At 44.2% G+C, this 24,823-nt stretch overlaps 1 protein-coding gene across 7 annotated transcripts in view; it reads right to left on the minus strand.

Annotated features, from left to right (window-relative positions):
• Nucleotides 1–4,464, minus strand: part of LOC137420571 (peroxisome proliferator-activated receptor gamma coactivator 1-alpha-like) — a 186,777-nt gene extending 182,313 nt beyond the window's left edge. For 5 of the 7 annotated variants that reach the window (XM_078772532.1, XM_078772531.1, XM_078772535.1 and 2 more), the window contains exon 1: nucleotides 4,088–4,464. In XM_078772532.1, the coding sequence (XP_078628658.1) occupies nucleotides 4,088–4,180 (93 nt within the window). In that variant the 5' untranslated portion in view covers nucleotides 4,181–4,464. Of the gene's footprint in view, nucleotides 1–4,079 lie in introns of all 7 variants that reach the window. The other 2 variants (XM_078772533.1, XM_078772537.1) reach the window with 2 other exon arrangements.
• Between the last annotated feature and the right edge of the window lie 20,359 nt (nucleotides 4,465–24,823).

Below are 24,823 nucleotides of genomic sequence, written 5' to 3' on the forward strand. Positions count from 1 at the left end.
GTGAGAGTATGTGATTAGGCATATCATGACATGGTGAGAGTATGTGATTTGGCATATCATGACAAAGTGAGAGTATGTGATTAGGCGTATCATGACATGGTTAGAGTGTGTGATCAGGCATATCATGACATAGTGAGAGTATGTGATTAGGTATATCATGACATCGTGAGAGTATGTGCTTAGGCATATCATGACATGGTTAGAGTGTGTGATCAGGCATATCATGACATAGTGAGAGTGTGTGATTAGGCGTATCATGACATGGTGAGAGTGTGTGATTAGGCGTATCATGACATGGTGAGAGTATGTGATTAGGCATATCATGACATGGTGAGAGTGTTTGGGCATATCATGACATGGTGAGAGTATGTGATTCGGCATATGATGACATCGTGAGACTATGTGATTCGGCAAATGATGACATCGTGAGAGTATGTGATTCGGCACATGATGACATCGTGAGAGTATGTGATTAGGCATATGATGACATCTTCAGCATGTGATTAGGCATATGATGACATCGTGAGAGTATGTGATTAGGCATATGATGACATCATGAGAGTGTGTGATAAGGTGTATCATGACATCGTGAGAGCATGTGATTCGGCATATGATGACATCGTGAGAGTATGTGATGAGGCATATCATGACATGGTGAGAGTGTGTGATTAGGCATATGATGACATCGTGAGAGTGTGTGATGAGGCATATCATGGCATAGTGAGAGTATGTGATGAGGCGTATGATGACATCGTGAGAGTATGTGTTTAAGCATATGATGACATCGTCAGCATGTGATTAGGCATATGATGACATCGTGAGAGTATGTGATTAGGCGTATGATGACATCGTGAGAGTGTGTGATTAGGTGTATCATGACATCGTGAGAGTATGTGATTCGGCATATGATGACATCGTGAGAGTATGTGATGAGGCATATCATGACGGTGAGATTGGGCTCATGCTGTCGTGAGAGTATGTGATGAGCTTAATGAACATAGAGAGCGTATCTGATGAGGCTCATGACGTAGAGTATGTAATAAGGAAAATCATAATGTAGAGATAGTATGTGAAGAGGAGTATCATAATGTAGTGAAAGTATGTAATGAGTCATATCATAACATCGAGGGAGTATGTGATGACGAGTATCATGACACAATGAGACAATGTGATGAGGAGTATCATGATGTACAACCTATGTTTTGACACCATTGCGACATATACACCATATTAAATACGTATTGCACAGGTACGTACGTCCTGCATCGTCAATAGCATCACCTGCACCAAAGTAGTGTAGCCGACATCACGTTTTAAAAACGGCCTGATGCTTGCACACACACACTATATATATATATTATGCACACGAGACCCAATAGCTACGTACACCGCACACCCCGTAACTGGCACGACACCCAAAACGAGCAAATGGCTTATCGACATACAGCAAAGAGAGTGCCAAACGTTGCGTCCAATTGTCCAAAGTTATGGCCGGGCCACATGTCACCGAAACAGATGTGTGTGATTAAAATGCGTCCAGCGAAGTCACGAGCAAAGAGAGGTAGTCGCAGCATGCTGGAGGGTCGAGAAGGTGGGTGGGCAGTGGGCACAGAGGGTCGAGAAGGTGGGTGAGCACAGAGGGTCGAGAAGGTGGGTGGGCACGGAGGGTCGAGAAGGTGGGTGGGCATGGGCCCAGAGGGTCAAGAAGGTAGGTGGGCAGTGCGCAGGGAGGGTCGAGAAGGTGGGTGGGCCGTGGGCACGGAGGGTCGAGAAGGTGGGTGGGCTGTGGGCACGGAGGGTCGAGAAGGTGGGTGGGCTGTGGGCACGGAGGGTCGAGAAGGTAGGTGGGCATGGGCCCAGAGGGTCGAGAAGGTGGGTGGGCAGTGGGCACGGAGGGTCGAGAAGGTGTTTGGGCATGGGCCCAGAGGGTCAAGAATGTGGGTGGGCAGTGGGCACGGAGGGTTGAGAAGGTGGGTGGGTGTGGGCACAGAGGGTCGAGAAGGTGGGTGGGCAGTGGGCACGGAGGGTCGAGAATGTGGGTGGGCCGTGGGCAAGGAGGGTCGAGAAGGTAGGTGGATGGGCCGTGGGCACGGAGGGTCGAGAATGTGGGTGGGCCGTGGGCACGGAGGGACGAGAAGGTAGGTGGGTGGGCCGTGGGCACGGAGGGTCGAGAAGGTGGGTGGGCATGGGCCCAGAGGGTCGATAAGGTGGGTGGGCAGTGGGCACGGAGGGTCGAGAAGGTGTTTGGGCATGGGCCCAGAGGGTAGAGAAGGTGGGTGGGCAGTGGGCACGAAGGGTCGCTGCACTCAGGATCAGGGAAAGCGGATGGGTCGGGGATAGGTCACGTGGAGGTGGCGGGGAACAGGTCAGGTGAAAGGAGACGTGAAGGGTCGCAGGAAGTCGGCGGTCGAGGCCCGCGGAGAACGCTCGGAACTCATTACGAGGCTGCGTCGGCGGATGGCACGGAGAGGGAGTGTGTGGTGCGTGACGGTGCACACCGTGCGTCTGCTTCCCGTGCGGTGAACAGATTCCCGGTGCGGTTATTCTGGTCTCTGTGTTTGTCTTGTCGCGTGGGACGGAGATTGCAGACACCAAGGATATGCGGATTATCCGATAACTCCCCACTCCCGTACATGTCCCTCCTTCGGCCATACATGGCACATTCCTGGGCCGGGCGAGAGCGGAATCATCTGCATCGAGTGTGAAACGTGCGGCGGATTCCACACCTAAAAGTTTACAATCACGAATCGTCACAAAATAAACGTTCGAGTACGTGCGGTGGGTGCATGTGTAGTGCGGTACGTGCGAGTACGTGTGGTGGGTGCATGTGTAGTGCGGTATGTGCAAGTACGTGTGGTGGGTGCATGTGTAGTGCGGTATGTGCGAGTACGTGCGAGTACGTGTGGTTGGTTCATGTGTAGTGCGGTACGTGCGAGTACGTGTGGTGGGTTCATGTGTAGTGCGGTACGTGCGAGTACGTGTGGTGGGTGCATGTGTAGTGCGGTACGTGCGAGTACGTGTGGTGGGTGCATGTGTAGTGCGGTACGTGCGAGTACGTGTGGTGGGTTCATGTGTAGTGCGGTATGTGCGAGTACGTGTGGTGGGTGCATGTGTAGTGCGGTACGTGCGAGTACGTGTGGTGGGTTCATGTGTAGTGCGGTACGTGTGGTGGGTTCATGTGTAGTGCGGTACGTGCGAGTACGTGTGGTGGGTTCATGTGTAGTGCGGTATGTGCGAGTACGTGTGGTGGGTTCATGTGTAGTGCGGTACGTGCGAGTACGTGTGGTGGGTGCATGTGTAGTGCGGTACGTGCGAGTACGTGTGGTGCGTGCATGTGTATTGCGGTACGTGCGAGTACGTGTGGTGGGTTCATGTGTAGTGCGGTATGTGCGAGTACGTGTGGTGGGTGCATGTGTAGTGCGGCACGTGCGAGTATGTGTGGTGGGTGCATGTGTAGTGCTGTATGTGCGAGTACGTGTGGTGGGTGGATGTGTAGTGCGGTACGTGCGGTACGTGTGGTGGTTGCATGTGTCGTGCGGTACGTGTGGTGGGTGCATGTGTAGTGCTGTACGTGCGAGTACGTGTGGTGGGTGCATGTGTAGTGCGGTACGTGCGAGTACTGGGGTGGGTGCATGTGTAGTGCGGTATGTGTGGTGGGTGCATGTGTAGTGCAGTACGTGTGAGTACGTGTGGTGGGTGCATGTGTAGTGCGGTACGTGCGAGTACGTGTGGTGGGTGCATGTGTACTGCAGTACGTGTGAGTACGTGTGGTGGGTGCATGTGTTGTGCAGTACGTGCGAGTACGTGTGGTGGGTGCATGTGTAGTGCGGTACGTGCGGTACGTGTGGTGGGTGCATGTGTAGTGCGGCACGTGTGGTGGGTGCATGTGTAGTGCAGTACGTGCGAGTACGTGTGGTGGGTGCATGTGTAGTGCAGTACGTGCAGTGCGTACGGACTGCGGATCCACGCCGGGTACGAGTACCTCCTGCCAATCACTCGCACACAAACACGACTTTCCAAAAGATTGGGAATTAAAGAGAAAAAGTACGAAAAACGCAGTAAAGGGGATTTGTACGTACGGACGTACAGGTGCAAACGGGTACGGACGGTCACGCAGAGCGCTCACCAGGCGCAGAGTCCAATCCGGGTCTCCGTCCACCGGTGGAGCTAGCTCGGGCATGTCGATCAGCGATCGCGTCCGGACATCATCTCACGCCGCACACCTTGATCGACTCCTCGTCCCTTGGAAATTCAACGTCCGTTTCCGAACGTCTCGGGACAGGACGGAAAGGGCGCGGCACCTGGGAAGGCAAAGTCCCCGCCGCGAGCAGTTCCGCGCGATGCGTCCCCACGCTGCAAAGACCCAAAGTTCGGCGTCCGGGTATCCGTGTCCGGGGCTGTCCGGCACGCCGTGCGCACCCAAAGGTCCTGGGACGCGCCGTCGGAACGAGTGACGCGGGTTAGCGGAGTCCGCAGGGACGGGATGGAATTCCGCGCGCGCGTCACGGACCACGCGAATAGCAGCGTCTCCAGGCAACGGGTGCACGGGAGGGGCGGGGCCGCGGGAGAGTGCAGAGGGGCGGGTGTCGTGGGTTCTCGGACGGTGTCCCGAGTCGGCGGAACATCGCACGAGACTCGCGCGTTTCCAAACTACGGTCCAAACGCGATGCAAGTCACGGGTTTGTCACCCGCGCGCACGTGCTCCGTCTGCGACGATCCGCCCGCACGTGCCCTCCCTATAAGCCTCCGGACACTATTCGAGTTCTGTCTGCGACTAGTCCGACCGCACGTGCTCCGTATGAGCCTCCGGACACGATGCGAGTTCTGTCTGCGACTAGTCCGACCGCACGTGCCCTCCCTATAAGCCTCCGGACACCAATCGAGTTCTGTCTGCGACGATCCGACCGCACGTGCCCTCCCTATAAGCCTCCGGACACTATTCGAGTTCTCTCTGCGACTAGTACGAGCCTCCGGACGCGATTCGAGCACTGTCTGCGACGATCCGACTGCACGTGCTCCGTACACTATTCGAGTTTTGTCTGCGACTAGTCCGACCGCACGTGCTCCGTATGAGCCTCCGGGCACGATTCGAGCTTTGTCTGCGACGATCCACACGCACGTGCTCCGTACGAGCCTCCGGACGCGATTCGAGTTCTGTCTCCGACGATCCGACCGCACGTACTCCGTACAAGCCCGCGGACACGATTCGAGCTCTGTCTGCGACTAGTCCGATTTAGATTTACCGGTAAACACGTCACGCGGCAGCGCGAGATGTACGGTACACCTCCACCTCCACGAACAGGTTTGAACAACATCAGATACTTTTCCCCACGTCTGCCGTGGATCACCTGATGGGATCAGCGGATAATGGACGCTCATTTAGTTCAGTGTCCCCAGGACGAGCTCGCGGAGTCTAAATGACACGGACATTATGTTTCTGATCAATTGTGATGATTCGCACGTGTCTGCGTTTCCTTAATCGACGAATCAAACGAAGAACCCATTGCACCCGTTGCCGTTGGCGTCACGTGGGATGCGTTTTAATATGGGAAAGCATGTAATCCTTCATTCATGTCACACGCGACACGTCAAACTACCTGCGACGGGCCAAGGTTCACACCTTCACACCCCTGAGCTCCTCCGTCTCCCCGTTACCAACACTCGAGCTTCCCCTCCCCAAATCCGATCCCTGCGCACCTGAGTACCATCCCATAAACCCTAGAATCCGATGCCTGCGCACCTGGGTACCATCCCATAAACCCAAAAATCCGATCCCTGCGCACCTGGGTACCATCCCATAAACCCTAGAATCCGATCCCTGCGCACCTGGGTACCATCCCATAAACCCTAGAATCCGATGCCTGCGCACCTGGGCACCATCCCATAAACCCTAGAATCCGATCCCTGCGCACTTGGGTACCATCCCATGAACCCTAGAATCCGATCCCTGCGCACCTGAGTACCATCCCATAACCCTAGAATCCGATCCCTGCGCACCTGGGTACCATCCCATGAACCCTAGAATCCGATCCCTCGCACCTGGGTACCATCCCATGAACCCTAATCCCGAGCTCACATTCGCCTCTCAGCTGTCGAGCCTGGATTCAAATCCCGACCCAGAAATAAACTTCGTCCTGGCGTTTCACACACAGAATGATTCATCAATCAATGATGATTCCCAAGCTTCTGATCTTTACACTTCCACCCACCCGCATCTCATCCATGTGCGACCATCTCCGAGATCCCAACCCTGAACTTCCCACACTCTCACTCTCGACCTTCCCATCCCGAGTTGGCACGCTTTCCTCACCCCTTCTTCCACGCTTCCCCCTCTCCCTCCTCACCCCTTTTCTATCCCTTCTCCTCTATCCCTCCCCACCCCTTCTTATCACGCTTCCGCTCTCCCTCCTCACCCCTTCTCCCTCCTCACGCCTTCTCCTCTATCCCTCCCCACCCCTTCTTACCACGCTTCCCCTCTCCCTCCTCACCCCTTCTCCCTCCTCACCCCTTCTCCCTCCTCACCCCTTCTCCTCTATCCCTCCCCACCCCTTCTTCCACGCTCCCCTTCTTCCTCCTCACCCCTCTCCCTCCTCCCTCCTCCCTCCACAACCCTTCTCACTCTTCCTCCTCACCCCCTTCCCACCCCCGCCTCCCCTCTCCCCCCTCACCCACCTCTCCTCTCCCTCGTCACCCACCTCCCCTCTCCCTCCAAAACCCACCTCCGAAACCCACCTCCTCTCTCCCTCCTCACCCCACCCTCGCTCACCCCTTCTTCTCCTCCTCCCTACTCACCCCTTCTTTTCCTCTTTCTCCTCCTCCCAACCCCCGTGTCCCCTCCTCTTTCCCTCCTCTCCCCCAATCTGTCCCTCCACCACACCACGTCTCCCCTCCCTCCTCCCCCATTTTTCACAGCCTCATAAAATACAATATATTTTCATTATGTTTCATGTTGACGAAAGTCGACCATTTAAAATCGATTTGAATATTAGTTTCTCACAAAACCAAAACCAATCTGTTAAAGATACTTAGATACTAGTGGGCCGGTTGGTCCGTTGTACCAAATTTCCACTGGTCTTGACTGCTTTGTTGCATACCTGTCTTCTGGACTTGGGGGGTGGGGGGGTCTTTTGGGTCCTTGGAGTCTTGGGGTCTTTTTGGTCCTCTGGGTCCTTGGGGACTTTTGAGTCTTTTGAGGTTTCAGGGCCTTTTGGGTGCTCGGGGACTTTTGGGTCCTCGGGGACTTTTGGGTATTTTTGATGTTCTGGGAGTTTTGGATCTTCTTGGTCTTTGGGGTCTTAAAGAGTCTTAAAAGGTTGAAGGGGTCTCAGCAGTCTAAATAGTTAAAAGGTACATCTCAATCGTATGTAATCAATTAATAGAGGTAGGTAATTAAGAGACACAAAAAGTATGACACACACACTTGTTATTATATTTTGTTTGTTATTGACGGTGAAATCAAAGACCGAGTACAGTAAGTACTTGATGCGGACTGCACATCTGGAAGGGAGCCGTGACAAGAAATTCATTTGATATCCGTGACTTGTTCAGGAGAAAACAGGTGGCGTTGAGAGGTAAAGTTTATACATCCATTTTAATAAATAATCATATAGAACACGATACCCCATACGATGTTCAAATTTATACCTCCATTTTAATAAATAATCATATAGAACACGATACCCCATACGATGTTCAAATTTATACCTCCATTTAAATAAATAATCATATAGATTATAGAACATGATACCCATACAATGTTCAAATTTATACCTCCATTTTAATAAATAAATCATATAGAACTTGATACCCATACAATGTTGAAATTTATACCTCCATTTTAATAAACTAGGGCATGCCCGTACTATATATATATCTAAAATTATATCCCCCCCCTCTATTTACATGAAATGGTTTGGTCCAAAGCGAACGGCTTGCGAGTACGGTGACAATCCCCCCCCTCTATTTACATGAAATGGTTTGGTCCAAAGCGAACGGCTTGCGAGTACGGTGACAATCCCCCCCCCTCTATTTACATGAAATGGTTTGGTCCAAAGCGAACGGCTTGCGAGTACGGTGTTTTTTATCGGACCCGTGGAATTATAGATAGTAGTTTTAATTAGTTTTAAAACATAGTTTAACGCCAACATAGTTTGCCAACGTGAAATAAATGAATACGCTCTCAAATGTGCCGTCCGAGGCAGAGTCTGTTCGCCACGTTCGGCACACGTGATAACTCGCTGCTCTCTGATTGGTTGAATCGTTTTTTGGACATAGCTCGGTAACTACTTGTCCGATTAATATGAAACCTTGAAAAGGCACATCCTCGGGTCCCCAGCAATATACCTGGCAAGTTTAAAGTATATCGGACCCGTGGTTGTCGAGAAACAGCGGTCACAAACAAACATACAAACATACAAACATACAAACATACAAACACACAGAGATTAGTGGAATTATAGATAGATAATCATATAGAACATGACACCCCATACGATGTTCAAATTTATACCTCCATTTTAATAAATAATCATATAGAACATGATACCGCTACAATGTCCAAATTTATACCTCCATTTTAATAAATAATCATATAGAACATGATACCGCTACAATGTCCAAATTTATACCTCCATTTTAGTAAATAAATCATATAGAACGTGATACCCATACAATGTTCAAATTTATACCTCCATTTTAATAAATAAATCATACAGAACATGATACCGCTACAATGTTCAAGTTTACACCTCCATTTGAATAAATAATCATAGAGAACATGATACCCCATACGATGTTCAAATTTATACCTCCATTTTAATAAATAATCATATAGAACATGATACCCATACGATGTTCAAATTTATACCTCCATTTTAATAAATAATCATATAGAACATGATACCGCTACAATGTTCAAGTTTATACCTCCATTTTAATAAATAATCATATAGAACATGATACCCCATACAATGTCCAAATTTATACCTCCATTTTAATAAATGATCATATACAACATGATACCCATACGATGTTCAAATTTATACCTCCATTTTAATTAATAATCATACAGAACATGATACCCATACAATGTTCAAGTTTATACCTCCATTTAAATAAATAATCATATAGATCATGATACCCATACAATGTTCAAGTTTATACCTCCATTTTAATAAAATAATCATTTAGAACATGATACCCCATACAATGTTCAAATTTATACCTCCATTTTAATAAAATAATCATATAGAACATGATACCGCTACAATGTTCAAGTTTATACCTCCATTTTAATAAATAATCATATAGATCATGATACCCATACAATGTTCAAGTTTATACCTCCATTTTATTAAAATAATCATATAGAACATGATACCCCATACAATGTTCAAATTTTTCCTCCATTTTAATAAAATAATCATATAGAACATGATACCCCATACAATGTCCAAATTTATACCTCCATTTTAATAAATAATCATACAGAACATGATACCGCTGCAATGTTCAAGTTTATACCTCCATTTTAATAAATAATCATATAGATCATGATACCCATACAATGTCCAAGTTTGTACCTCCATTTTAATAAAATAATCATACAGAACATGATACCCATACAATGTCCAAGTTTGTACTTCCATTTTAATAAATAATCACATAGAACATGATACCATGACAATGTTCAAGTTTATACCTCCATTTTAATAAATAATCATATAGATCATGATACCCATACAATGTCCAAGTTTGTACCTCCATTTTAATAAAATAATCATATAGAACATGATACCCCATACAATGTTCAAATTTATACCTCCATTTTAATAAAATAATCATATAGAACATGATACCTCATACAATGTTCAAGTTTATACCTCCATTTTAAGAAATTAATCATACAGAACATGATACCCATACAATGTTGAAGTTTATACCTCCATTTTAATAAATAATCATATAGATCATGATACCCATACAATGTTCAAGTTTATACCTCCATTTTAATAAATAATCATATAGATCATGATACCCATACAATGTTCAAGTTTATACCTCCATTTTAATAAATTAATCATACAGAACATGATACCCATACAATGTTCAAGTTTATACCTCCATTTTAATAAATAATCATATGGAACATGATACCCATACAATGTTCAAGTTTATACCTCCATTTTAATAAATAATCATATCGAACATGATACCCCATACAATGTCCAAATTTATACCTCCATTTTACTAAATAATCATATAGAACATGATACCCATACGATGTTCAAATTTATACCTCCATTTTACTAAATAATCATATAGATCATGATACCCATACAATGTTTAAATTTATACCTCCATTTTAATAAAATAATCATATAGAACATGATACCCATACGATGTTCAAATTTATACCTCCATTTTAATAAATAATCATACAGAACATAATACCCATACAATGTCCAAATTTATACCTCCATTTTACTAAATAATCATATAGAACATGATACCCATACGTGTGTTCAAGTTTATACCTCCATTTTAATAAATAATCATATAGATCATGATACCCATACAATGTTCAAGTTTATACCTCCATTTTAATAAATAATCATAATATAGAACATGATACCGCTACAATGTCCAAGTTTATACCTCCATTTTAATAAATAATCATATCGATCATGATACCCCATACAATGTTCAAGTTTATATCTCCATTTTAATAAAATAATCAAATAGAACATGATACCCCATACAATGTCCAAATTTATCCCTCTATTTTAATAAAATAATCATACAGAACATGATACCCATACAATGTTCAAGTTTATACCTCCATTTTAATAAATAATCATATAGAACATGATACCCCATACAATGTCCAAATTTATACCTCCATTTTAATAAATAATCATATGGAACATGATACCCCCATACAATGTCCAAATGTATACCTCCATTTTAATAAATAATCATACAGAACATGATACCCATACAATGTTCAAGTTTATACCTCCATTTTACTAAATAATCATATAGATCATGATACCCCATACAATGTCCAAATGTATACCTCCATTTTAATAAATTAATCATGCAGAACATGATACCCATACAATGTTCAAGTTTATACCTCCATTTTAATAAATAATCATATAGATCATGATACCCATACAATGTTCAAGTTTATACCTCCATTTTAATAAATTAATCATACAGAACATGATACCCATACAATGTTCAAGTTTATACCTCCATTTTAATAAATAATCATATGGAACATGATACCCATACAATGTTCAAGTTTATACCTCCATTTTAATAAATAATCATATAGAACATGATACCCATACGATGTTGAAATTTATACCTCCATTTTACTAAATAATCATATAGAACATGATACCCATACGATGTTGAAATTTATACCTCCATTTTACTAAATAATCATATAGAACATGATACCCATACGATGTTCAAATTTATACCTCCATTTTACTAAATAATCATATAGAACATGATACCCATGCGATGTTCAAATTTATACCTCCATTTTATTAAAATAATCATATAGAACATGATACCCCATACAATGTTCAAATTTATACCTCCATTTTAATAAAATAATCATATAGAACATGATACCTCATACAATGTTCAAGTTTATACCTCCATTTTAAGAAATTAATCATACAGAACATGATACCCATACAATGTTCAAGTTTATACCTCCATTTTAATAAATAATCATATAGATCATGATACCCATACAATGTTCAAGTTTATACCTCCATTTTAATAAATAATCATTATATAGAACATGATACCCCATACAATGTTCAAATTTATACCTCCATTTTAATAAAATAATCATATAGAACATGATACCTCATACAATGTTCAAGTTTATACCTCCATTTTAAGAAATTAATCATACAGAACATGATACCCCATACAATGTCCAAATTTATACCTCCATTTTAATAAATAATCATATAGATCATGATACCCATACAATGTTCAAGTTTATACCTCCATTTTAATAAATAATCATATAGATCATGATACCCATACAATGTTCAAGTTTATACCTCCATTTTAATAAATAATCATTATATAGAACATGATACCCCATACAATGTTCAAATTTATACCTCCATTTTAATAAATAATCATATGGAACATGATACCCATACGATGTTGAAATTTATACCTCCATTTTAATAAAATAATCCTACTCTTCATTTGCAATTGCTCACTGGCTTTGATACCAATGCAAGTTTATATTACAGAACCCAGACTTGAAAAAGCTACAAATATCCAACAAAGTTTCAAAGTGCGCACCCCGTCGCCATAAGAGCATTTAACTTGCATCAGATGGTAATACATGGGAATTGTTGTTCCCCGCTTGCCGACTCGATGACAGAAGATGCCATTACCATATTTGCCGCCTCCATCCCTACCCCATTTAGAATCCCGCGCAGGCACGGGCAACTTGCTTGTGATTTCAAAGACCATTAACAAAAATTCCGAAAGTTTAGCGCTGCCGAAGCAGTCTGGACATCACCGTTTTTGATCACCATAAAATACAACGTCAATCGACATCATACATAGCCAAATTGGCAGTCTTCTTTACCTTCTTACATGTCACATCCTGTCATGTTTTATATTGACACTGGCAAAAAAGCCGTCACTATATGACGGGTTGGAACAGTTTATTCGATGGTCCAGCCTTGTGGGAACATGTCAAAGTCTGAAACCGGGGCCCAGTGTCAGGTGTGCTTGTATCTTCTGTATTTATTAGACACCATGCGGACGTAAATGAACACTCATTTTACTCTCTGTGCGCGTTGCGCATCATGTGCAGTGAATTTCACCTCCCTGCACCTTGTATTTATTGTTATTTAAAAAAAATGTTTCTGTACACCGCCCTTGAGGCTCAGTTTGCAAGCCACCGTCTACAATTCCAATAGAAGAGACATAATTACTCTTAGGGAAAACGTTTTTCCAAGTTTGTTTCATCCACAAAAATAGACCGTAGTGAACACACATTTATGTCAAAGATTGGTCTTTAAAACCTACGATCATGTAGGGGGACAGACGTGTACAAACACACAAACTGACATTGTAATGTATATGGTCGATAAAGCGCGGTTCCTGGAGGTACTACGCAGGCGATTTGTGGTATACATTGTTAACGTTTAAAATCTACTATATAAGAGAGATGTCTGTGTGTGTCTGTCACCATTTTTCTCAGAGTTGGCTGAACGGATCTTCGTCAAACTTTCAGAGGTTCATCAGTGAGTGCCTGTGAGTGTTTTAGGCAAAAAAAATTAAAATTTATGGAACAAAAAAAAGATCGTTTTTTTGGAGTTACAAAAATAAATAAATAAATAAATAAATAAATAAAATCGCTCGATAGTGCTGAAGCCTTTTTAAATTAACTAGGGCATGCCCGTACTATATATAAGCTAGGACGTGCCCGTACGTGGGTGCCCGTTCCTTGCCAAAAAAAAAAAAAAAAAAAATTTGTGTAGGGGTGTGTGTGTGTAAACATCCTAGGGCGTGCCCGTACGTGGGTGCAAAAAAACATGCGTGCAAACAACAACAAAAAAAAACTTTGAAACCACGTGGCAGTAACGACCACAGAACCCCCCCCCCCTCTATTTACATGAATGGTTTGGTCCATTCGCAACGACCACAGAACCCCCCCCCCCCCTCTATTTACATGCAATGGTTTGGTCCAAAGCGAACGGCTTGCAGTGTTTGGTAAAGAAATCGCCATAGCTCGGTAACTACTTGTCCGATTAATTTCAAACCTTGAAAAGGCACATCCTCGGGTCCCCAGCAATATACCTGACAAGTTTCAAGTATATCGGACCGGTAGTTGTCGAGAAACAGCGGTCACAGACAAACATACACACATACACACATACACACATACACACATACACACATACAAACACACATACACACAGAGATTAATGGAATTATAGATAGATGACAGTTATATACAAGTACACATTCGCATAAATAAATACAAAACAATTACCAGACATTTGAACACAAATAAATCAAACAATTCCAGAAGTGTACGAATTTGGTAATACGGCTTCTTCTTCTTCCTGATTGGCATCACCCACCAGCATATATATGAACCCCCCTATTCCCCCCGTCAACCCCCCTTCCCTCCTCTCCCCCCCCCCCCCCTTCCCCCCTCTGACCCCTCCCCTCCCCTTCCCTCCCTCACTCCCCCTTCCCCCCTCCCCCCTCGCCCCCCTCAGGTACTTCTGCTAGTTCAATTTAAATAAACGTTTAAAGAGGTTTTGAAGGCGTATAAATAAATTAATTCTGTGTTTTTAACCGCCATTTTCCCCAGTGTCTATTACATCACCCTGTCTAACACATTATATTAGTTTTTCTGACTGTTGTTTGTGTGCTTCATAACATCCTTAAAAACAGTGAGTTTCTCTTTGGAATTATTTTTAATTAGGTTTCATTGCCAGACAGACAGACAGATAGACTAAAAATATAATCTCACTCCTCTGTGTGTGTGTGTGGGATCGGGACAAATTCCGAGTCAACCTATGGTAAAACAAAATATTTGTCTTTCTATTCATTTTCTGATTTATGTTCAAATATGACATTCAAATTAAATAAAGTTGCTTCTTGATCATAAACTGATAAGACAGATGGACAGATGGACGTGGACCAATTGTTTAACCCTGATTTTCGATTAGTGTACGTGATCTAGTCTCATGATCGATTTGTTCATACAAGATCTGGTCTCATGGAAGAACTCGGACACAGAACAGATCAGGACACAACATAACAAAGGGAACAGCAGGATAAAGGGAAACGCCATTACAATAGCAGGGAGAAGGCAGAGGGAGACTGACAAAAACGAGGAATGCGCAGGTAACGATGTGGGTTAGGGGAGAACACAAAAGGTGGATAAGATGGATACAGAAACAAAATTTGGAAGGGGGTGGGGAATCGTTTAATGGGTGTGGAAAAAATCATGGCTTTGATTGGGGCATGACCTGAGATGGTGGTGAACAGCTGTCTTGAAGATCTGGAGGGAAAGATGAGATTGAAGAGAATGTGAAAAGTAGTTCCACGGGCGAGGAAAAAGAGGAACAAACGAGTGGAGGAGCAGTGGTTCTGGATTTAGGCAGTTTCACTAGGAGAGGGTTTCTCGTGGACCGTGTGTGTCCTGCAGATACACGGGGGGAACAGAGAGCATGGACATAGCAATGGGTGCAAGACTAGGAATGAGGCAGAAGAAGACAGAGAGACCACCAACCTGTCAGCGACGGTGAAATGATAAGCACATAGACCCAGCTTCATCCAAAGATATTCTAATGATCCTCAAAGCCTTGGAATCCATGGCATCAGCTGAGCAAGGTGTGAAGCAGGGGAGCCAGCCCAGAGGGGAGAGCAGTCCTCTATCAACCTGCGGATGAAGGAAGGCCTTGTAGGTGGATTGGAGCTCAGGTGTGCCAAGGAAGGACTTTGCACGATGCCGAGTCGGCATCTGGCTTTGGAGGCTTTGGAGGCTTTGGAGGCCAACTTTGGAATGTGGTTTGCCCAAGAGAGCTCATGGCTGAAATTGAGACCTAAGGGTTTGAGTGAATGAACTTCCTCAAGCGGATCGTGACAAACCTAAATAGGAGGGTTTGCCAGATGGTAAGATGGTTGTTGAGAAAGAAGATCGGATGATTCGTGGAACTGTTCTTTCGGAGACGGAGAGTGAGTGTGAGATTTGTCAGGATTCAGACATATTCCAAGTGTTTGACCAGCTTATGATTTTGTCAAGGTCTGAAGAGAGGGAAGAAGCTGCAGCCTGACTGTCTGAAGGATGAGGGATGTCACAGCAGAGGGTGGAGTCATCAGCAAATAGATAAAGATGATTTTTCCAGAGTCAGTGAGATCATCGATGAATATTAGGAAAAGGAATGCTTCCAGAACACTGCGTTGGGATACTCCAGCTTTGACAGGAAGAGGAGATGAAAGGATTCCGTTGAGAGTCACATGTTCGCTACGAGGGTAGAGGAAGTCAGTAATCCAAGAGTGGAGTTGACCTTGGATGCCATAAGTAGACAGTTTGGAGAGAAAGGCAGGATGTCAGACTGTACCAAAAGCTCAAAGATGACCCTGATCTCATGTCTGATATTGAAGACCTACTTCCATTGTTGGAATGGTACAAGCAGCATGTCTAACGTAGAGGGACCAGGTCTGAATCCAAATTGATGATCTGAGTTGAGGCCATTGGAGCAAAGGAAGGATTTCATATCAACTGTGATGATGGATTCCATGCCCTTGCTGATGATTGGAAGTACGGTAAGCTAATTGGTCTGTAATTAAAGGGGATCCGTTTTTGCACCTTTTTTTAGTAATGCTGTGATGTTGGTGGATTTCCACGCAGATGGAAGATGGCCTAGCGTAAAAGATGGTGAAAAGGGCAGAGGGAGGAAGTGCAAGAGCAACAGAGCAGGTTTTCCAGACATGTGAGCTGATGCCATCTGGTCCAATTGCAGAGTCAGAGTCGAGGGTCGTCAGAAACTTTTCCACCTTCTCAGGTGCAAAAGACAGAATTTCAGGAGCAGTTGGGAATGGGAGAGAGAGAGGGGGCTTAGAGACACAAGATTTTCCTCAAATAAAGAAACCTCATTCAGGGCTTTACTGCAGATATGAGAGTAAGTCAATAAACAAGGTGAATTTCACTCTCACGAGTGGTGCAAGTGTGTAATAGAATTATATTATGTGCCATACTGAAGGGACAAATATGAGTCATTTCTTGACTTCTCTGCATGCGGTGCCAGTCATCATGATGTAAAGATGGCTGCGCCACTACGAGAGTGTAACATTGTGGAGAAGCAAAGAGTCATCGGGTTTTTGATTTGTCAAGGTGTGATCTCCTTAGGAGAATGACGGCACAATATGGTACAAACTGTGCGATGGAAAAATCTCGACAAATGGTGTTATTGGTTTCAAAAAAATGGCAGGTGAACCCTGCGATGAAAAAAGGACTCGGCGACCAATATTTGCTGCCAGCGACGACCGCGTGGACTGCATCGATGGAAAGACGTGTATCGATAGACGACATAGCTGACATTGTAGGTCTGTCTCATGATACAGTAGACAACGTAATCCACAGAGGTCTGGGTTGGATGCCAAAATGCTCACTGATGAACTCAAACGGACACTTTTGAGAATACGCCATAGTACCGTAAAATAGGGTGAATGGGGACAGCAAGGTGAATAGGGACAGCAAGGTGAATGGGGACAGCAAGGTGAATAGGGACAGCAAGGTGAATAGAGACAGCAAGGTGAATAGGGACAGCAAGGTGAATAGGGACAGCAAGGTGAATAGGGACAGCAAGGTGAATAGGGACAGCAAGGTGAATGGGGACAGCAAGGTGAATGGGGACAGCAAGGTGAATAGGGACAGCAAGGTGAATGGGGACAGCAAGGTGAATAGGGACAGCAAGGTGAATGGGGACAGCAAGGTGAATGGGGACAGCAAGGTGAATAGGGACAGCAAGGTGAATAGAGACAGCAAGGTGAATAGGGACAGCAAGGTGAATAGGGACAGCAAGGTGAATAGGGACAGCAAGGTGAATAGGGACAGCAAGGTGAATAGGCACAGCAAGGTGAATAGGGACAGCAAGGTGAATGGGGACAGCAAGGTGAATAGGGACAGCAAGGTGAATAGGGACAGCAAGGTGAATAGGGACAGCAAGGTGAATAGGGACAGCAAGGTGAATAGGGACAGCAAGGTGAATTGGGACAGCAAGGTGAATAGGGACAGCAAGGTGAATAGGGACAGCAAGGTGAATAGGGACAGCAAGGTGAATAGGGACAGCAAGGTGAATAGGGACAGCAAGGTGAATAGGGACAGCCAGGTGAATAGGGACAGCAAGGTGAATACGGACAGCAAGGTGAATAGGGACAGCAAGGTGAATAGGGACAGCAAGGTGAATAGGGACAGCAAGGTGAATAGGGACAGCAAGGTGAATAGAGACAGCAAGGTGAATAGGGACAGCAAGGTGAATAGGGACAGCAAGGTGAATGGGGACAGCAAGGTGAATGGGGACAGCAAGGTGAATAGGGACAGCAAGGTGAATGGGGACAGCAAGGTGAATGGGGACAGCAAGGTGAATGGGGACAGCAAGGTGAATAGGGACAGCAAGGTGAATATGGACAGCAAGGTGAATAGGGACAGCAAGGTGAACAGGGACAGCAAGGTGAATAGGGACAGCAAGGTGAATAGGGACAGCAAGGTGAATAGGGACAGCAAGGTGAATAGGGACAGCAAGGTGAATAGGGACAGCAAGGTGAATAGGGACAGCAAGGTGAATAGGGACAGCCAGGTGAATAGGGACACAAACTGAAAAAAAGTTCGGAAACTTTTTTCGCTGAAAATTGATAACCATCCTGATTTGTTGATATTTGGGTTGAAAGTGTTCTCTTGTTTTTTAAAAAAAGCAACTTATAGTCCCTATTAACCCCATATAGGGGTTAAATAGGAATGAATAGGATTTTTATGGCTGTCCCTATTCACCCCATTTTACGGGTGAACAGGGACAGTCAGTAATACAAAAAAATAATAATCAAGAAATCGGGACAGTTTGGAGAAACTTTTTATCCCATATTTTTTTTCATTGGCACCGTGGTTTATATTATGGGTGCATGTTATGTGCATCCACCTGAGCTATCAATTTAGCAATAAGTTGGAAACTCGGGATTTTTTCTTGATCATTATTTTTTTGTTTTTGTGACTGTCCCTATTCACCCGTAAAACGGGGTGAATAGGGACAGCCATAAAATACCTATTTATTCCTATTTAACCCATATATGGGGTTAATAGGGACTATAAGTTGCTTTAAAAAAAAACAAGAGAACACTTTCAACCCAAATATCAACAAATCAGGATGGTCATCAATTTTCAGCGAAAAAAGTTTCCGAACTTTTTTTCAGTTTGTGTCCCTATTCACCTGGCTGTCCCTATTCACCTGGCTGTCCCTATTCACCTTGCTGTCCCTATTCACCTTGCTGTCTATATTCACCTGGCTGTCCCTATTCACCTTGCTGTCCCTATTCACCTTGCTGTCTATATTCACCTGGCTGTCCCTATTCACCTTGCTGTCCCTATTCACCTTGCTGTCCCTATTCACCTTGCTGTCCCTATTCACCTGGCTGTCCCTATTCACCTGGCTGTCCCTATTCACCTTGCTGTCCCTATTCACCTTGCTGTCTCTATTCACCTTGCTGTCCCTATTCACCTTGCTGTCCCTATTCACCTTGCTGTCCCTATTCACCTTGCTGTCCCTATTCACCTTGCTGTCCCTATTCACCTTGCTGTCCCTATTCACCTTGCTGTCTCTATTCACCTGGCTGTCCCTATTCACCTGGCTGTCCCTATTCACCTGGCTGTCCCTATTCACCTTGCTGTCCCTATTCACCTTGCTGTCCCTATTCACCTTGCTGTCCCTATTCACCTTGCTGTCCCTATTCACCTGGCTGTCCCTATTCACCTGGCTGTCCCTATTCACCTGGCTGTCCCTATTCACCTTGCTGTCCCTATTCACCTTGCTGTCCCTATTCACCTTGCTGTCCCTATTCACCTTGCTGTCCCTATTCACCTTGCTGTCCCTATTCACCTTGCTGTCCCTATTCACCTTGCTGTCCCTATTCACCTTGCTGTCCCTATTCACCTTGCTGTCTCTATTCACCTTGCTGTCCCTATTCACCTTGCTGTCCCTATTCACCTTGCTGTCCCTATTCACCTTGCTGTCCCTATGCACCTTGCTGTCCCTATTCACCTTGCTGTCCCTATTCACCCCATTTCACGGTAAGTCTTCTCCAGTGATACGAAGCAGAAGGTCATCCATCTTGTCACGTATCATCGCCACAGACAAAATATTCCTTCAGGATTATGGATCCAATAGTAAACGGGCATCCATGTAATGGACACACTCATCGATGTATCACGACAAGGACGATGAGAAATATCATGACGTAGTGAGAGTATGTGATGAGGAGTACGTCATGACGTAGAGAGAGAGAGTATGTGATGAGGAGTATCATGACGTCATTATTCAACAAGGCAATGCCCCCACGCATGACGAGGGCTAGAGAGGAGCTTGTTTTGAACTATGATCCCACTCCTATAGACCAGATCTCGGAATTTATTCGATGTCGGACCATCAGTGCGGCCGATGAGATACAATGGGGCGGTACAAGAATGGATCAACTACCAACATCATTTCATTACGAGGACAACCAAAACCTTGTGAAGCGGTGGCAGGTGTGTGTGTGTGCGCGTGTGTGTGTGTGTGTGTGTGTGCTGGAGGACTAGGTGGGAAAGCCTTCGCCACAGGTAGATCCAATTTAGTCTCATGTAAGAGGAGCAAGCAAAGGAGAATTAAATTTACTTTATCATTTACCATTTGGGTTTTAGTAGTTGAGGCAGTGTGTGTGATCATTAATTATTCCCAAATTCTTCATTTCAAATTTCACATTCTTTCTGCAGCTGCTGCGACCACTACCTGTCCCGAAGGTGTGAGTAATGGCTCCGTTAGCCCTTCAAACATGCCAGTGTCACTCAGTCCCAGCACCGTTGGTCACTCTACACGTGCTGGCAGTGAAGAGCGCAGCAAGACCACCACCAAGATAAATTACAAGAGGGAAGACAACAGTTCACACAGTCTTGGAAGTCTGCCACAGCAACATAGACAGGAACAAGAGACACAGGTATCACTTTCCGATGCATCTCATCTATCTGAGACATCTTAGCGAGCAAGGTTACGCCATCAGCAGAAAAGATGCACAAGGAGGAAAATTATTGAGCTAATCAAATTTCACTCCGAAGACGAAGAATTTCATCAGGTTTTGCATGAGAAACATTACCTGTCTGAACTTACCAATTAACATGTACAACGAAGCCACCAAGTTTTGCATCCACTGACGAAAGACTTTGCATTTGCTCATTTGGTTTATTTGTAGATGATAGAGATAGAGAGAGAGATAGAGATAGAGATGGAGATAGACACAGAGACAGATATAGATAGAGATAGAGATAGAGACAGAGACAGATATAGGGGCAAGGACAGGGACAGGGACAAAGACAAAGACAGACAGAGAGAGAGAGAGAGAGAGAGAGAGAGAGAGAGAGAGAGAGAGAGAGAGAGAGAGAGAGAGAGAGAAAGAGACAGACAGAGCACATCAACAAGGAACAATGGGTTCTATGCATATGGTGGTTTGGGGGAAGATTATATTGTCAATAAAGGCCCCGTTGGGATGACGTCAGTAGCCAGTAACGATTAAACCTCTCACTGGTGCAATCAGACATTCACTACTTCATCAGTGCCTTCCTCTGAGCATGGTCAGGGATATGATGATGCCGCTAACATGCAAGGAATAAGAAACGGAGGCCTACTCGGATTGAAAAGGCTGTTCGTGACACCTTGGAAGAAGCAAATATACAGGATTCTGATGGAGGTACTGTTGGCTTTTTAAAGAATTCAGAACTTTCTTTGGTCTGGAGCAGGTGTGTCTTTTCTTCATTGCTTCAGAATAACCATCAGTGAGTACGTGTCCCTTCGAGGTAAATAAGACATGTTCACAATGCACGAAGAGCAGCCGAGCTGGACAGGTAAGACCGTCAGCGGACGGAAGAGGCCTTCAACTTCCTCCATGACAGCATCATGAAAGAAAACGTCACCCTTGATGATCAAATGGTGTCACTGTTGGATTTTATAACCCGAGAGAATATTACTTTGAAATGTCCTAAATGACAAAAAGATGACAAAACTTGGTGGATAAGTTGGGCAGGTGACAAGAACAAGCCAATTAGATTTTGGTTCTTGTCGGCTTCAGATCTGGCCTAATAGTGGGGCACAAAATGTGAACTGTTCAGCCTGGCGGAGGTATCTGGTCTACCGAGTGTCGTTGTCGTTACCCTCGCCAGAGCAGAGGGTATTGCGTTTGAGTCCGTTTTTTGTCCGTCTGTTTGTTTGTCTGTTTGTCCGCACAGAATAAATATTATTTTCTCTGCAACCGTTGGTCCGATTGACAGGATATTTTCACCACAGGTGCAACTCCACCTGTATAATTTTTAATGATAATTATGACGTCATAGGTCATGTGGTTCAGCCGCCATCTTGGAAAAACCGAAAAACTTTGCACCTCTATATCTCTGAAAGTGCTGAATAGAAAAAAAATTGAGACATGGCTCATTGTAAAGAACTTTCCATGGGGAATAAAATATGTTAATGATGATGTCATAGGTGCCTCCATTATGACGTCATAATTCGACAAGTACAAAACTTCATCCAATCAAGATGAAATTTCTTGAGCACCATGTCGGCATAAACTGGTGGAGGAAAAAAATTATGACGTCATCAGTCACGTGGTTCGGCCGCCATCTTGGAAAAACCGAAAAATTTGCACCTCTATATCTCCGAAAGTGCTGAATAGAAAAAATTGACATGGCTCATCGAAAAGAACTCTCCATGGGGAATAAAATATGTTAATGACGATGTCATAGGTGCCGCCATTATGACGTCATAATTCGACAAGTACAAAACTTTATCTGATGAAAATGAAATTTCTTGAGCATATTCTAGGAATAAATTAGGTTCGAGAAAAAAAATTGAGGACGTCATCGGTCACGTGGTTCGGCCGCCATATTTGTTTTCATACAAAAGCCTTAAAAACCACTAAAAATACATCCTGGCGAGGGTTTGCATTCTCTGATTGCTCTTTTTCTTGTTTTACCTTGACTTTAAAGTGGAGCTTCTCACATCCTTCATATCTCTCCCAAACACACACACGCACCCACACACACACACCAATGAAATGTTGCTCAAGGTGTGATGTAAAATCGATTGTGAAGCCACATCTGTAAAATGCATTCATCACACGAAACTACCTTCCTGTTTGGAAAAAAGATTGTGGCGAATATATTACAGTTTCACTTTTTACAAAATAATTCACATTCGCTTTCATTGTATCTTAGTTGTGTTTTTTTATTACTCTCCACTGGTGATCTTGGTGTTATGTTGTCTCCTCCCCCATCCCATTCTGCCCACACTCCATCCGCCCCTTCTCCATCCCTGTTCCCCCTACTCCCCTCCCTCCCTTACTGTCTGTCCCCTCTCCCCCTCCTCTTCTTATGCTCCTCCCCACCCCTCGTTAATCACCCTCTCTCCTCGCTCCCTCGTTCTCCCCTCTCTATCACCTAAAAAAGTAATATCTCAAGCAAGGTGCTGGAGAGAAGCCGAGCCATCCATCCCAGGTGGCCTTGAAGGGATGCTTGTTCTCTTATCAGCCGCAGCAGTAATTTGAGGGTAAAATAAAGGGGTTTTTATGCTTACGGCACATTCAGCCTTGTCTCACAAATTGTTCAAATCGAGCACGTTCTTACACCTTCATGTGCACCTGATGTCTCCAATAAAAAAGAATAAAAATATACACCTTTGGCAAAGACCCCGTTTTATAAATCACACTGGAAAGGAATAATCTGCAATCGGGATTATTTTTACATCAATTCTGTGATAAATTAATTCGTTTGACATTCATAAATCAAAGCAAATGGTGATACATTCAAATGTTGTACGTTCATCTATCCTCGACACACCAAAGAAGGAATAACGGGTAATTCTATCACAGGTGGAAGCACATGACACAAGTGATGTCTCTGTTAACGGAAATATAACAAAATAAAAGAGAATTCCAAACTGATACCTTTGAGAGGATATTTAAAAAATAGAAAATTATACAGCAATTCACACTCGTCGATCTGCTCGTACATTTATTACATGCTGATGTTGTACAAGGACATGGAGTATCTGTGTAGTTTCACATTAACTACAAGGACAATAGAAGATAATGGAAAAAACAAAGCAGTAAATGGGATCTAAACTTAGCATTCCAGCATCACGACTTCATGGCCAAGTACTTAGATGGAGATACCACACAAAACAATCAAAAGTGTGTCCACCCAAAGTGTCCACCCAATGTGTCCACCCAATGTGTCTACCTCTGTGTCCATCTTGTCCAGCCAAAGTGTCCACCCAAAGTGTCCACCTCTGTGTTCATCTTGTCCAACCAATGTGTCCACCCAATGTGTCCACCCAATGTGTCCACCTCTGTGTCCATCTTATCCACCCAATGTGTCCACTCAAGTCAAAAAACTTGAAAAGAACCATAAATCCAAACAGGCATTCTACATGCCCCAATAGGGGAGAGATACACAAAGGTGGGGCAACACACACACACACACACACACACACACACACACACACACACACACACACACACACACACACACACACCTTGGAGAATCAGAGAGCCACCAAATTTGTCATGAAAAAATGCGGAAAACAATTATCAAAGAATACCTGCATAGAACGAGGCTGATCCTGAAAACATACCTCACCCCAAGAAACAAAATCAAAGACATAAACCAACGAGCAGTATCATTGTTCCAGTGCAGGTGTGGAATAGTATCCTGGCCAAAAGTGGATATCAAAAAACTAGATATAAAAACAAGGAAACTCATCACTATCCACAAAATGTTCTACAAAAATCAGTGCATCCCAAGAATATATTTGCCAAGGAAAGAGGAGGTGTTGGCCTGATGGAACTCCATCAGATGCACAGAGCGACGACTGTAGGATGAGCAGAGTACATGAAAAGATCAACAGACTACGGAATACAATTTGTGTACAAGCATGAACACAACAAGCCAGAAAAGGATTCTCTAACTCACCTTGAAAAAATCTTCCAAAAAAAGGTGTAATTAGAAGAT

The sequence above is a fragment of the Myxine glutinosa genome, chromosome 2 (genome assembly GCF_964187855.1).
Source record: "Myxine glutinosa chromosome 2, kmMyxGlut1.1, whole genome shotgun sequence".
Lineage (NCBI taxonomy): Eukaryota > Metazoa > Chordata > Myxini > Myxiniformes > Myxinidae > Myxine > Myxine glutinosa.